The sequence below is a fragment of the Somniosus microcephalus genome, chromosome 13 (genome assembly GCF_052327205.1).
Source record: "Somniosus microcephalus isolate GS21.2 chromosome 13, FLI_Smic_1.0, whole genome shotgun sequence".
Taxonomy (NCBI): domain Eukaryota; kingdom Metazoa; phylum Chordata; class Chondrichthyes; order Squaliformes; family Somniosidae; genus Somniosus; species Somniosus microcephalus.
Genome location: NC_140999.1, coordinates 47,638,963 through 47,655,714, shown reverse-complemented (window position 1 = coordinate 47,655,714; position 16,752 = coordinate 47,638,963). Strand labels below are relative to the sequence as shown.

At 49.5% G+C, this 16,752-nt stretch overlaps 1 protein-coding gene across 1 annotated transcript in view; it reads right to left on the bottom strand.

The window, feature by feature from the left end:
- Positions 1–16,752, bottom strand: part of LOC147108294 (semaphorin-6B-like) — a 789,919-nt gene that overhangs the window by 77,649 nt on the left and 695,518 nt on the right. The window contains exon 13 of the mRNA XM_086004876.1: positions 14,546–14,695. Coding sequence (XP_085861002.1) covers positions 14,546–14,695 — 150 coding nt within the window. The remainder of the gene's footprint in view (positions 1–14,545; positions 14,696–16,752) is intronic.

Here is a 16,752-nt window from a genome sequence, read left to right as displayed (position 1 = left end):
CGACCTCCCGCTGGCAGGAGGTGCTCCCCGATGCGCTCCACTCGATTCGGTCACTGCTCTGCACTGCCACCCCTCACGAGAAAATGTTTGTCTTCCCAAGGAAGTCCACATCGGGGACAGCGTTACCGCCATGGCTGACGTCCCCAGGGCCGGTACTACTGAGAAGACACGTGAGGACCAATAAAACGGACCCCCTGGTCGAGAGGGTCGACCTCCTCCACGCCAACCCCCAGTACGCTTACATTGCATACCCGGACGGGCGGGAGGACACAGTCTCCATACGAGACCTCGCACCCTCGGGGACCACTGTAACCCACTACCCATTACCACCCCCCCCCCACGACACCCTCGGGGACCGCTGTAACCCACTACCCATTACCACCCCCCCCCACGACCCGATATCCAACCCCAGCAGCCGGCTCGCCTTGGACCGTCACCCACGAGGACTACACTCCAGTGCCCCAGCCTACACGGGACGCGACGCCGGAAGCTCCACCACCCCTGCCGTCGCCACGTCGATCACAGCGGCAGACAAGACCTCCGGAGAGACTCCAAAACACGAACTTTTAAATACACTTCACCCCGCCGGACTCATTTCTAAACAAGGGGTGAATGTGGTAAACCACTGTTATACCTGTCTGTATGTGTATGTGTATTCCACTAGGTACAGGTCTGGACATGCCTCGGCTGACTCCTCCCACTATTCCAGGTATATAAGTGACTACCTCCCAGTCCCTTAGTATTCTGGACGGGTCGACCACTCGAGACAAGACCTTCATTCTTTAGTTAATAAAAGCCTGGTTGTTACTCGCTCAACCTCAGTCTTTTGAGTAATTGATGGCGCATCAGCAGTTACCAACCTGACCCCGGCCATGATGTTCTTTAACCGAAGGTTGAGATCTCGTCTGGACTTGCTCAGACCAAATGTGCGAAGAAATGTTGAGGACAAACAATTCCAGCACATCAATGAGAAGCCGACAAGGAGCTTCAATGTAGGACAACCAGTCTTGGCCCGTGACTATCGAACAGAGAAATGGCAACCCGGAACGATATGCACAAGGCAGGGGCCATTAATGTACACAGTGGATATCGGGGAGAACATTGTGAGACGCCACGTCGATCAGATCTTAGAGTCACAGGAACGCATCAACCCCATGTCTCGAGTACCTGGGGATGAACCCGACATACCGGTAGCATCTACCTCAGAACCATTAGCAGTGGAACCCGATGAACTACCCGAAAAAAGGGGTCAGAATCGCCTCTGCACCAAGAACAAGAACCTCAGGAAAGGCGCTATCCCGAAAGGGTCAGGAAGCCGCCCCAAAGACTGAATCTATAAATGGACTTTTGTTGTTTAATGTACATGTTAAAGTGTTAATTGTTATTTGAATATTAGGGGTACTACTAATCTAAAAGGGGAGGAATTGTAGTGTATGTGCCTTTAAGACAGAACTACTTTTACAGCTCCTGTATACTGTAGTACCGGCAGTGACCACACCTGTATATAAGCTTTGCACATGCCTCTCTACCCCCAGTCTTGAGACTACCCTCCTCCAGTAAATACCTGTTTATCGTTAAGTTACAGCATCCGTGTGGTTATTGAACAACAGCATACCCTCAGAATCACGGATCTAACACCCGTAGCAGCCAGCAATGTGGCTTTTTTGCTTTGTTAGCCTGTCCAGTAACTTGGAGTCATGACTGCAGCTTAGAAAGTACCGTGCATGTGTGTTCTGCTTCTTCCCTGCCTCAATGCTTACAGGCCAGATTATGGAGCACCAGCAGCTCAGTACATTAAGGGACTACTTCAACAGAAAGGTTTCTGCAATAAAAATGTGGCATAAGACAAATAGATTGGATGAGGAGGCTTACGAGGCCATGTTCCCTGCAGTATTATAGAGATGTGGCTGTGTGATCAGTTCTCTATAGCGCAATAACAGTTACTACTTGAGCTACATTTTCATGTTTATACCAGGAGCAGAAAAACTGCATCTCAATATTCCCCATCAATCCAAAACATCCGTGTGAAATACTAGCAGTGAAGCTTCATGCATCACTTCTCCTGCCTATTGAACTATCCCCAGACAGCGCTGTTGCCTCAAACTCAAATGTGGAACTTTAAACACGGAGCATCACTTGCTGAACCAGGACTGCTGGAGCATGTACTCAGCCATAGGCACACTTATTCCTTTGGGATTCAAACACAATTCTCACTGGGCTTTGCATGGTCTTCGCAATCACTGGGGTCAATTTGTTGAGATGTCTGCCTTTACTGCAGTTACATCTCACTGCACCGTTATTATGCTACCTAATGGGCTAAAATGAACGGGAATACAACCTGTGCCATCAGAGATAGAGTGACTTTAAGCAGAAGTATAGGGGGTAAAATTCATCTGAAGTTCAACTTTCATTGAAATCAATGGAAAGAAAAATATTGCGGGATGTGTAACGAGTGGCCGATCAACTACCCCCCCATTTTGCATCCTCTCCAAAGTTGAACTTTACCCCTGCATTCTCTTTTTAAGTTACAGGCATTTTTGCATTGTTGATATGGGTCTCGGGAGAGAGGCTGTTAATGGAGACCAGCGTCCTCTGTGTGGCATTCTTTCTTGTTTATTTTACCTGGTGCTGTCATCGCTCCCGACAATCCCTGCTGAAAACCGGAGACCTGTGCGGTGGAACTTTGATTCCCATTGCAAAAAAAATGGATGGAATCCAAACACGCAGGCCGCAATTTTATGAACCTCGTTGGGTCCGTGGCGGGCGACGTCGGTGGCAGGTCCCGACCCCGCTGCTGGCTCCATCCCGGCCTCTAAAATGAATTTCTCCTGATTGGGCTTGTTAAGCCCAGCCCAGCGAGTTTCCTGGCCAATTAGAGGAAGCGGGTCTGGTGATGTCATTTGATGACACATCAGCCGGTTTCCTTAAAGGGATCATGTCCTAATTTATTTTGACATTTGTGCTGTCAGTGTTCTACAGCATTGACAAGCACTGCACAAAGGCACAGGGTTGCACCGAGGCTCTCCCATGACTCCCTCCATATGCTTATGGAGGGAGTCACAGCACGCAGGGAGGTCCCCAACCCTTCTCATGGGTGGAAGAGACCTCCCCAGGAGATCAACACAGCCTGGTTGCACATTGCAGAGGAGGGCACAAGCAGGGATATGGTCAGGAGGACCTGGGTACAGTGCCGCAAACGTTTCAATGATCTCAGTAGACCATGAAATATTAGTACAAAGCCACACTCAACCTCATCCTGCTGTGCCTCTCATCACATCCCCATCACTCTGCCTTCCCTACCCTACTCCTGCACATCCTTACTCACACCAACTTACCTTGCACCTCCACCCATCCCTCTTTATCTACATTGTCACTTCCCCATCTCACTAGCCACCCCTCACACTCACACTCATCCTAGTGCAATCATACCAACTAACAACACACAAGGATAGCCACTTGGGTGTTTTATCCAATGTTCATGTAAAGTTTCTGTTAATGTGGTGTCAAACATTGAAACTTTTGCTTTCAACACTTCCTGGTCTTGGACAGATTTGTGTGCACCTTTGGAAGTGGCTTAGTGAGTTGCAGTGAATGGTGAGACATAACGGTACCCCCAGCAATGGTGATGAGTGTGAAAGGAATGGCTTGGACATTGTAGGGATGCTTTATGGTGATGGTTGTAGTGTATGTACCTTTAAGGGGAGAACTACTTTTTACAGCTCCTGTATACTGTAGTACCGGCAGTGACCACACCTGTATATAAACCGAGTAGGGATCTGTACGTTTAGTTTTTAGAGTAACCCTCATCCAGTAAATACCTGTTGATTGTTCCTGCAGTCTCGTGTCTAGTTATTGAAGGACACACTACATCAAAAATACACGGATCTAACAGTGGCGATGAGGCAGATTCGAACCTACCTGCAACTCTGCATTACCTCCCAGGGATTCGCTCCTGGAGAACAGTGGAAGAAAGTTGAGGCCAGAAGCACGGGCGTCGACCACGAGCAACCGCCCAGTCATCCAGCAGAGGTCGAGCATCGCAGGGGAGGCTGTTGCGAGCTGGGCTTGGTTCTCCAGTCACGGTGGTCCAGCGAAATGGGCTGGCAACAGGTACGGCGCAGACCCTTCCCGGACAGCAGCGGCTAGAGCCGACCGACAGCACAGAAAAGGCTGAGCAGCGTCGACGGGAGAAGAGAGAGGGTAGAGCGCACAGGGTGCAGCCAGTGTTCAGGACCGAACGGCGTCGAAGGGAGAAGAGAGAGAGGCGCGAAAGAAAACGCGCAGAGCGCAGCCGGTGTTCAAGGGATGAGCAGCGTCAGCGGGGAAGAAAGGGAAACGCGCAGAGCGCAGCCGGTGTTCAAGGGCCGAGCAGCCGCAGCGGAGAAGAAGGGAGAGCGCGGGAAACGCCATTTTGAGCCGCAGCGGAGAAGAAGGGAGAGCGCGGGAAAACGCCATTTTGAGCCAGTCTTACCACACCCAGGGATGCCGAAGAGTGGCAGTATCACAGCGTTCGACAATGAAGTCGAAGATTGGACGACATATGTCGAACGCATAGAAGTGTACTGCAAGGCAAATGAAGTGCCAGATGAGAGGAAAGCGCTGGTATTGTTGAATTCCATGGGTGCAAAAACGTATGGCTTACTGCGAAACCTAGTAACCCCAGAGAAGCCAGTGGGCAAGGATTTTGGAAACATAGGGCTGGATTTTGCTACGGGGGTGGGTTGGGGTCGTGTTCCCCACATTTCGTGTTTCCCACACGAATCCTGAACGATGTGGGAAATTGATGCAATTTTGATTTTATAGCCCAATTGATTCCCCACGTGTGGGAACCCCTAGCCAGTGAGCTTTTCAGGTGGGAAGCTCGCCTCCGATGACATCATCACTGCTGCTTCATTTAAGGGCTTCCACAAGCCTTGCTCACTTCAGCAGACTGCCAAGCTTCTGGCCCTGGCAGCTGCTGCTACCATCATCAATCATGGCGACGCATCGGAGTAAGGCATCCCCCAGATTTGACGAGGCAGCCCTCCAGGCATTGGTGGAGGGAGCGACAGAGAGCAGGGAGGTGCTCTTCCCCTCCTTGGGGAGGAAGAAGCCACCCCAGCAAACCAAGGCTGTGTGGCTGAGGGTGGCAGAGCAGGTGAACGCCAGCTCGAATACCAGCAGAACATGGATCCAGTGTCGGAAACGCTTCCATGACCTTCTGCGCACTGGAAAAGTGAGTATGATGTTCCCATCACTCTTAATCTGATCCCCATTGCCTTTCCTCACCAGCTCTCAGCTTTACCAATCGCTTCCTCCAAATCCCACTTGACACTGACATCCATGCACCCTTTCCCACTCCCTCTCTCTCTATGGTCACATTCACCTAACTAATGGACTATGCAGCCCCCACACTCCCTATCACTGTCATACTATGAAAACAACTTACATCACATAGGGAGGGCCCTTGGTCTTGCCATCTCACTCCATCTTTCTCTCCTTCTAAGCATCTATGCCATCGATTCTCCACACTCACGCCTTCATTCTTGCTCAAACTCCACTTGTCTCCCCCATTGCAGGAAAAGAGAGCTCACAACCGAAGAGAGCGAGCCAGGACAGGGGGAGGGGCAGCCTCCTTAGCCCAGCTGACCCCATGGGAGGAGGCGATCCTGGAGATCGTCGGCATCCAGGACGACACACAAGCGGGGGACGGAGAGACCGGTGCAGCAGAGCAAGCTGGTGACAGAAGAGTTTTCCAACTCTCTCAATTGCATTGCATGACTCGCTGATAATGACTTGGAAGCTCTAGCAGATGGACCTCTGATCATCTGCAATAAGCACTGTGCAGGTAACCCTGGCCTCTCATCTCTGACACTTTCCTTTACTCCCCCACAGGACCATCGCAAGCTCCCATCTCCAGGACGCAGGAGGAGGTTCAGCCTCAGCATCCAGACTCCTCAGAGGAAGCTGCAACCTCTGAGGGCGCAGCGTCAGCAGAACGCAACGCACCCAGCACCAGCGCAGACACTCACACCTCGGTGGGACCTTCGGGACATAGAGTAGTGTTGTCACCTGGTGTATCACAGCTCACAAGTGAGCCTCAGCAGATGGTGGAGCCAGGGACAGCAGTGGAGAGTCCTAGTCGGAGGGCGCAGCACTCTCCCAGCTCGGCTCAGCTGCATGTCGACCCTTTGCCTCTGGGTCCATCCACAGTATCAGCGGTGATGGCACTCCAGGAAAATATGCAGGAGTCTCTGGCAGGTTTTGTCTCCAGGGTTGCTGCGAGTGTGGAGCGAATGGAGGAGTCCGTCGCTAACATGAGCAGAGCCTTTGTGGAGTCATTGGTGCATCAACGCATTACCACGGAAAGGATGGCAACCTCCGTGGAAAGGCTGGCTATGGCCATGGAGGAGATAAGTCGCGCGAGTGTTGAAAACATGGTGAGTGTTCAGACTAGACTGACATCTCTGGAGGAGCGATGGGCAGCTATTGAACAGAGAAACCAGACCTTCATGGCAGTCCCTCTGAGAAGGACTGCCAGTCCCGACACGGGTCCCCATGGCTCCGCTGATGTGCAGCAAGGTGCTCTCTCGCCACTTGCAAGCGCTGAGGGGGACCTGACCCATGAGAGGGATGATGGTGGCAGAGAACAAGGAGGTGGGGGCTCCTCTCCAAGCGCTCAAACTTCCATGCCACTGACAAGTCCTCGGTCAGAGCCCCACCTGAGTCAGCACCCAAGTGAGATCGGCGTCTCAACCCCTGCACAGCCGCAGGAGCAGCAGACTTTTGCGCAGCCCTTACAGGCTCGCAACCCCAGAGGACGCCCGCCAAAGGTGTCCAGACAGGAGCAGCAAGGAAGTGAGCAAGGGGCCTCCACATCTGCTGATGCCACTGGGGAACCACTATGTAGGAGCACGCGTAAGAGAAAGAAACTGCACAAATAGTCACAAGGGTAGTCACTTGGGTGGAATTTAATGTGTTATGGTTGAAAGCCATCAGAATAATGTTAATAAATCATCTGTTGGCTACTGCTGTAGTTGTGGCGTGTGTCATTTCGCGAATGGGACTTTCACTTTGAGGTCAGTATGGTGGTCACATCGCTAGAAGTCAGCTGGTTCCTGGCTATTGTCAGTGCTCAGGTAAAAGGATGCGAGGCAATAGTCCCTCATGGGCGAGGCTCAGCAAATCTGCTCAATATGAGCGTGTTCCTTGCATGCCGGCCACCAATGTTCTCGCGCACTGCTGCCGCTGGTTGATGAGCCTCTGCAAGATGTTCGTCTTCGCTCTCCTCCTCCCCCTCCTCCTCCTCCTCATCTGAGGAGGATATGTCAGGAGCCACTTGGTCCTCGGCCATCTGCAAGCCACGACGCTGTGCCATGTTGTGAAGCACACAGCAAACCACACCGATTCTGGAGACCCTGGCTGCTGAGTATTGCAGGGCTCCACCTGATCTATCCAGGCATCTGAAGCGCATCTTCAGCAGACCAATGGTCTGCTCGATCATGGCTCTGGTGGAAAGGTGGCTGGAGTTGTAGTTCTCAGCTGCGTTGGATGGGCTCCTCAGCGGCGTCAATAGCCACGTCCTCAAGGGATAGCCCTTGTCTCCAAGTAGCCATCCGTTAAGTTGGTGTGGCGGACTGAATAGCGGAGGCACAGTAGACTGGCGCAGTATGAAGGAGTCATGGCAACTGCCAGGGTACTTGGCACAAACATGCAAAATTTCCTTCTTGTGGTCACACACCAGCTGAACGTTGAGGGAGTGGAAGCCCTTGCGGTTGACAAAAATACCAGGATTGTGATGGGGAGCCTTAAGGGCCACATGTGTGCAATCAACAATGCCCTGCACCCTTGGAAAGCCTGCAAGATTAGCAAATCCAACTGCTCTCGCCATGACACTTGCTCGATCCTTGGTGAAATGGATGTGATTGTGCGCGATGGCAAAGAGGGCATCGGTTACCTGCTTGATGCAGGTGTGTGCGGCCGCCTGGGAGATGCCGCTGATGTCTGCTGCTGATCCCTGGAATGAGCCTGAGGCAAAAAAGTTGAGTGCGATGGTGACTTTGACGGCCACTGATAAGGGGTGTCCAGCTGCTCCTCTGGGCTCCAGGTCTTGCTGCAGCATTGCGCAGATGGCAGCCACTATCTCTCGCGGAAGTCGGAGCCGCCTTTGGCACTGCTGCTCAGACATGTTGAGGTAGCTGACCCTGCGTCTGTAGACCCTGTTTGGGGGGTATCTCCTGCGCCGACGGCCTTCCATGCGCTGGCCCCTTCTGGCCTGTGCATCCTCAGGTGGGGCAGCAGCAGCTTGGCGCAACTGTTGTTGCTGCTGCTGTTGGGCGGCCTCATGTAATATCCAGAAGGGCAGGACAAAAATGGCTCCCATGCTTCTGGTAGATGCCTCAGTTGAGGAAGCGCTCAGTGAAGGTGGCGAGAGGGGTTTCCCAGGAGGTCACACTGGAGATGGTTGTCAGGCTGCAAACTTCCAGAGCTGTGGGTATGCCTTCTGAAAGATCCCCCAGACCTGAGAGAGCAAAGTTATGCCACCTGCAATTAAAGCCTGTTCAAATCTGCCATTTAATGGTTGAGCTACAGCTGCTACTCCGCAATCCAGTTGTGCTCCCGCCAGGTTTCAGATGTGTGTTTCCCACCAGGTGTGTTTCACGTGGGAAAACGAGTAAACTTGCAAGTGGTTAGGAAAATGGGATTATAGAGCCAATTGAGGGCTTGTTAAGGGCCTTAAGGGCCTATCCCGCCTCCTGGAGGCGGGACGGAGTCGGGACCAGCAGACACGAATTTAGGAAAATTGCGTGGAGGCGGGATGGAGGCGGGTTTGGGCCCGCACGCCAGTTTTGCGATTTTTATCCCCCACACGCCTCCAATACCGCCTCCCCAGCCCTAGCAAAATCCAGCCCATAGTGTCAACCCTACAGAACCACTTAAACCCCACACCGCTGCTGATAGCAGAAAGATTTAAGTTTCACAAAAGAAACCAGCATAAAGATGAAAGTAATGCTGAGTATTTAACAGAACTGCGTAAGCTATCGAAACACTGCCAGTTTGCAGCGGGACTGGCAGATACCTCAAGGGACAAGTGAAGGAACCCAGAAACGGCTTTTATCTGAAAAGGACCTTACGCTGGAAAAGGCTTTCAGCATGGCAGTATCACACGAAGCAGCCGCACGGGGCGCTGCAGAGATACAACGGAGACCACAAGAATATGGCACAAATGAAATGTCATACGGAACAGTGAAGTGTTATTGCTGCGGCAGAACAACACATGACCATAATGATTGCTGGTTGAAGGACAAAGTGTGCAGACAGTGTGGAAAAGTAGAACACATAGCAAGAGTCTGCAGGTCGGGAAAGAAAACCAGCAGCAAGAAATCTCCACAGGAGAAGTACAAGAAGGTACATAAGGTGACGGAGAGTAGTTCAGATGAACAGAAAAGTGATACAGACTCCGGAAGCAAGGAGCTGGGTTGTCTGAAACTACATAAAGGTGATCCAAACGGAGGATCATCAAACTATCTGGGTCACGCTCAAGATAGCTGGAGTCCAAGTGAAAATGGAATTGGACACAGGATCAGCCCTAACAGTCATAAACCGAAGGGACTACAAGCGGCTATTCTCACATATACCCTTGAGAGATACAGAGATTGTCTTGAAGACGTACACGGGGCAAAAAGTCTACCCCAAAGGAAAAATAAGGGTGAATGTTGTACATAATGGTAAGGAAACACCAACAATGGACCTATATGTATTGCCAGATGGAGGACCACCACTACTAGGACGTGAATGGATCTGGAAGATACAGCTAGATTGGCATTCCATAAAGCACTGACTGTAGATGCCAAAAAGGATGACGACGCCACACCTGGACGACTATCAAAAATGCTAACTGACGCACAAGAAGTGTTCCAGGAGGGATTTGGAACACTAAAAGGCATAACAGCGACGATCAAAATAGAGGAAAATGCAAGCCCAAAGTTTTTTAAGCCCAGACCGGTGCCTTATGCGATCCGCCCAGCCATTGAAGCAGAGCTGGAAGGTTTGGAACGTTCAGGAGTACTGTCCAAAGTGGACTGGAGCGAGTGGGCCACACCCATCGTTCCTGTAGTGAAGAGGTCGTTGAGTAATACGCCTGGGGAACCAAAGAAAGTTCGCATCAGTGGGGACTTTCAGGTGACAGTGAACCCAGTCCTTCACACGGTACAATATCCGCTTCCGCGGATTGAAGATATTTTCGCCTCGCTATCTGGAGGTAAACGTTTCACTAAGATTGATCTGGCCCAGGCGTACCTGCAAATGGAGGTAGAAGAAGCCTCGAAACAGTACCTCACGATCAACACTCAAAGGTCTCTACCAATACAACCGGCTGGTGTTCGGGGTAGCATCAGCTCCGGCTATTTGGCAAAGGGCAATGGATCAAGTCCTGCAAGGGATTCCAGGGACCCAGTGTTATTTGGACGACATCCTGGTCACGGGCGAAAATGACAGTGCTCACCTTGCCAACCTGGAGCAGGTGCTCACTAGATTGAAGGAATATGGGCTCCGAGCAAATCGCCACAAATGCAAGTTTTTCCAGAAGCAGATCTCGTATTGTGGCCACGTTATTGATGAAGAGGGGTTACATAAGTCCCCTGAAAAGATTGAGGCAGTAGTCAAGGCTCCAGCACCGGAAAATGTGTCACAACTGAGGTCGTTCCTCGGGCTGGTGAACTACTACCATAAGTTCTTGCCGAATTTGTCTACAGTACTACACCCACTGAACACCCTACTGCAAACGGGGGTACCATGGAAGTGGAGTGACGAATATAAACGAGCTTTCCAGAAGTGCAAAGAATTGATCACATCAAAAGAGGTGTTGGCTCATTTCAACCCAGCACTACCAATTCGGTTGACGTGTGATGCATCACCCTATGGCATTAGAGCGGTGCTGTCACACAAGTTCCCGGATGGCTCGGAGAGGCCGGTAGCCTTTGCGTCTCGGTCACTAACCTCAGCCGAGCGTAACTACGCCCAGATTGACAGGGAGGCCCTCAGCCTAGTGTGGGGAGTGAAAAAGTTCAACCACTATCTGCACGGGCAGAAGTTCGCCTTGCTGACGGACCACCAACCACTTGTCTCCATCTTTAATCCAAAGAGGGGCGTGCCAGTGATGACTGCGCAACGGCTACAAAGATGGTCGCTTTTTCTAGGGGCGAACCAATATGAAATTGAGTTTAAGGGCACGAAACAGCATGGAAGCACCAGCAGTGGACCCTGTCGAAATATTTCATTCGACTATAATTGAACGCTTGCCAGTAACTAACGCTGATATAGAGAAGGAGACCCGAAATGACCCGACACTGTCTCGGGTATATGACTTGACGGTGAAGGGATGGCCAACACATGGCGACTCACTGTTGCCAGCATTCTCATCTAGAAGAGAACAGCTGTCAGTAAGCCAGGGGACCTTGATGTGTGGATCCCGAGTGGTAATTCCACCCAAGTTAAGGGAGAGAGTGCTCAATGAGCTTCACGAAGGCCATCTGGGAGGGGTAAAAATGAAAAGCCTTGCTAGAGCTTATGTGTGGTTGCCGGGGATCGATCAGCAAATCGAGGACCTGACAAAGAGCTGCTCAGGATGCCAGAAGGTCCAAAATGCACCACCACATGCCCCTCTACACCCATGGGAGTGGCCCTCATCTCCATGGCAACGGGTGCATATTGATTTTGCTGGTCCATTCATGGACTCAATGTTTCTAATAGCCGTGGATGCGCACTCGAAATGGCCTAAGGTGATCAAAATGTCGTCCACCACCACGGAGAAAACTATTGCCGTCCTACGGACCATATTTGCCAGGAACGGCTTGCCAGAGCAGATTTGCTCTGATAACGGACCACAGTTTGTGTCCGAAGAGTTTCGAAGATTCATGAAAAGGAGTGGGGTAAGGCATTACACATCCGCCCCATATCATCCAGCCACAAATGGATTGGCTGAGAGGTTCGTACAAACCTTTAAGAAAGCAGTAAAGGCCATGTGCAATGACAACATTCCACTGCAGCATAAGGTGGACAATTTCCTGTTAGCCTACAGAAATGCAACACATGCAGTCACCAACCAGACCCTGGCCATGATGTTCTTTAACCGAAGGTTGAGATCTCGTCTAGATTTGCTCAGACCAAATGTACGAAGAGATGTTGAGAATAAGCAATTCCAGCACATCAATGAGAAGCCGACAAGGAGCTTCAATGTAGGGCAACCAGTCTTGGCCCGCAACTACCGAACAGAGAAATGGCAACCAGGAACGATATGCACACGGCAGGGGCCACTAATGTACACAGTGGATGTTGGGGAGAACATTGTGAGACGCCATGTCGACCAGGTCCTAGAGTCACAGGAACGAGTCAACCCCATGTCTCGCGCACCTGGTGATGAACCCGACATACAGGTAGCATCTACCCCAGAAACAGTAGCATCGGAAGCTGATGAACCAACTGACGACCGCACCAAGAACAAGACACTCAGGAAAGGCGCTATCCAGAAAGGATCAGGAAGCCGCCCCAAAGACTGAATTTATAAATGAACTATTTTCAGTTAATGTGCATGTTAAAAGTGTTAATTGTTAAATGAATGTTATGGTACTGTCAATCTAAAAGGGGAGGAATTGTAGTGTATGTACCTTTAAGGGGAGAACTACTTTTTACAGCTCCTGTATACTGTAGTACCGGCAGTGACCACACCTGTATATAAACCCTGAGTAGGGATCTGTACGTTTAGTTTTTAGAGTAACCCTCATCCAGTAAATACCTGTTGATTGTTCCTGCAGTCTCATGTCTAGTTATTGAAGGACACACTACATCAAAAATACACGGATCTACCAATGGTGTGGGGTGGTGCCAATCTGGCGCATCATGTGGCAGCCAGGGTGTACAGCGTCAAGTGAAGTAAATCTGGCCATGGTGAGGCCATCCCTGGTCTCCTGGGCAACAACGTGGTCGGGTGCTGATTCCGTGTGTCCTGTGCAGCATCAGTTGATCGAGGAGAAGGTTGGTGTTGTTGTTGGTGCTGCTGGTGTGCCTGGTACTGCTGGTGTTGTGGCTGATCGTGGTGGGATTCTGAGGACCAAGGTGGGAGAGTATAAAGGGCACCCATGCTGATGGAATAGATAGTAGCTGAAGTTGAGATGACAGAAGCAATCTGTCAATGGTGAGAGAGCTTGCTGCAATGAGGTGACACTGGCTGGAGAGTTTGCTCTAAACTCTTGCAGCCTGCATAAAGCTCAATCTGCGTTCCAAAGGGAGAAAGCAACAGCCTCTGCACTTGGAAAGTGAACAGGTGTGAAGTGGGAGCTTTTATACTACATTTCAAGCTGTCACTCATCAGCTGATTCAATGGCCACTCAACTTCCACCTCAGATTAACAGACGGGGTCCAGGAGCAGCGTGGAAGCTGTGGACGAGCTATTAAAGTCAAAAAGGTAGGGTTAAATTCACTCTTAAGAGCTTGTCAACAAGCCAATAATTGTTTAAATTAGGTCCCCCTCCGCTGCTGGTCAGGTCTGCTCAGCGCTGGCAGACCCGACATTGGGAAAGGCAAGTGTGCGCGATTTGACAGCGGGTTCCTGAGCCGCTGTCCATCAAATCAAATTTCACTATTGACCCACCACCGATCCCGTCCACTGAGCACCAGCAAAATTCCGGCCACAGTTTTACTTTGCAACGAAAATCCAGTGCCGGCATACAAGACCCGTTAAAATGTGGGTCTCAGTCGCTGTCAGATGTCCAGAGACCCCCTCGCTGTATGTCACAGAGTGCCGTCAGCTGTGGAAATACTGTGAATCTGCAGTCGACAAGACTCCAATGTAAATGCTCCTTTAGATCCTGTTGTCTCTTAAAACCCAGGTGTTGATGCCAAGCCTTTTTAAATTCAAACACTGCTGCTGATGCTTACAATTGTTTGTTTTACATTTGCTGCTTTCTTAGGCAAAGGATAAGGATAATTATACTGGAGCTACCAATGTGAGACAAGTCTCTGCTGGCTAAGATGCACAGTTGGCAGCTTATTTTTTTTATATTAGGAGAGCAAGGCTGGAAGCAGATGCTGTGTCTTAACATAAAAAAGATTCCATATGAAGTTCTGAAACTTGCCAGGATTACCTAGGCATGTTTCAGATGCAGGTTCACACGTGGCGTGAACATGAAGCAGTGTGAGGTGGCCTCTTGGACAGGGTCTCACACTGCTTGGCTTAGTTGAATTCAAGAGTTAGATCGGGACTTGATAACTGGGTCATGTGGGCGTTTTACACACCTAAAACCAGTATGTGTTGATGTAATATTGCAATATATCTATACCCTTAAATTCATGCACTGATATTACCACAGGACAAGTCAAATATTGCACAGGGGCAGAATAGGGATAGGGCAGGGAGCAGGATTATGGCCTGAATTATAATAGTTTCCTTGCTGGTGATTACAATTGATTGAAATATGTCTATCTGATTACTAATGACTCCACATCAGAAGACACAGAAATTGGGCTCCACTTTTAAAATACTTTTGGTGCCTGTATCTTTGAATTTCACCTGATGGTTGTCTTTATAATCCATGGCCCATGGCTCTGTGAAGGAACTGTATCATCCATCAGTGGGTGAGTTTTTACGAAGTTCAACATCTCATCAGGAAACCCATTGGAGGAGTTGTATTTCGTTCCTGGTTCCGCACAGCAGCCAGGTCTGTATGGGTGAGAAACAAGAATTTATGGAAAACATGGACACTCAATGGGCAGTGCATACTGAAGCACTGACAGTCATGACATTGTAGGTAAATTCAGTCCATTGGACAAATTAAGATGTGTTTTGTTGGTCCACTTACACCATGGGCTGGATTTTGTCAATGGGGCGCATTGGGGGCGGGACTGCTGGTTGTCGGGTTTCAGTCCCGCCCCCAATGATGTCCGGCCAACCCACGCTATTTTCCCTTGATTGACCTTGTTAAGCTTGCCCTGCAGGCTTTGCAGGCCAATTAAGGGAAAACCAGTGACAGGACGTCAGCGTATGACATTTCATCTGTCAAAATTTTTTTGACAAGATGAATTGTCAGCGTTTGACAGCTTAGAGAAGCTGTCAAGTGCTAACAATCTCTGTTCTATGGTGAGCCCTTGTACTGAAAGCTCACCAAAACCTATTTCCTCAGCTGAAATCAGATGGCTGCTGCAGAGATGAGGCACCTCCAGATCCCCAAGGGTTGAAGCCTGCAGGAAGAAGCAAAGGTAAGTAAACTTTTTCCAACACTTTACACTCACCTCTCATACTTACCTCTCCACACTTGCACCCATCACTCACCTCTACAGCGGACTTTTAAATCCCTCTTACCCCCGCAGACCCACTGCTCACCTTGCTGACCCTGGCAGGGTTTCCCAATGTCGGGAAGCCTGCACTTGCAGGGGTAAAATGGGGATAAGCCTCAAAAATGCCTGTTAACTATCTGTTAACAGGCAGTTAATTGGCTGTAATCCCATTCGGGACATCTAGGATAAACAGTGCTCCAAAGATGCAACTCATAGGAAGTACACTGGAGGACATAGTCCCCTGATTTGCATTTAATTTGCTTTCTTCTGTCTGTACATAGTTTTGGCAAGCGGATGGGGGTTAGGGAGTGGGGTGGATGGGGACTGTTCATCAAGGCTAAACATGTTGGAGCATATCTCCAAGCAATTCCCAGCCCTCGCCCACCTCAGACCCATCGGAAAACTGGCAGGAGGTGAGTGGGAAATCCCGGCCTGGATGTCTAAAGTGCAAAGATGTTCCATTCCCTAGCACAAATTTTTAAAAACATATTATAATGTCACTCTCCCACTGCCAGATTTTCTTTATTTTAATTGGCAGAACTAATTTCCTCCAATTTATTTCACCTTGTTGTCATGCCAACCTTGCTTTTTGCCATCTGCCAGCGAAATCTAAACAAGAAAAGACAATTTCTCACGATTGTACCCTGGTATTTTTACCCATAATGCCATTAACCCGTGGCCTACATATTGCCTTTGACATATAAATATGGGCAATTTCCACCTCTATTATAGGAAATGCAGCATTATTCCCTTTTATTGTCTGTTCTTTCAGGTACTGTGCTCTCTGCCTTCTGGAGCTCTCTCCCCAAAATCACTATCTCACCAGCAACAACTTTTCTTCAAAACTCTTGGACCTTTTGCTTCCTCCATTAGGTATTCTAGCTGATGCCTTGTCTTACCAATTAATCAGTTTGAGAGTTTAGTTTCAGTGCTTTAACAGTTTATTAAGAAATATAAGATGTATCTTATATTTATACATCACTCATAGTCAGCATGCAAGTCCCACGTGTCCATGGTAACTTATGTCAGTAAGTCCACTGGATGGAACCTTCCAACACCTTGAACTTGATCTCTAGTGACTTCACTCCTGACTATCATTCTTCACCAGGATGCTCTAATCCTTATACCCTGTAAGGATCCTTCTATGTCACCTGACTCTTCTTTGTCTCCTGGCCAGCTGGATTATGGTGGGAAGCTAACACAGGACAGTCGGAACCTTTCTAATCCGTGATTTACAAGGACACATTCCTTGGTGTTTAGCAACATTCAGTTGCTTTCCTTCAGTAATTTTCTCCTTATCCTTAAGCTAACTTTCCTAGTTAATATCATTTGTTATAGTTTAACAATCACAGCTATAAACATCCCACATTATCATCTTAGAATCATAGAAATTTACAGCACAGAAGGAGGCCATTCAGCCCATCATGTTTGTGCCAGCCAAAA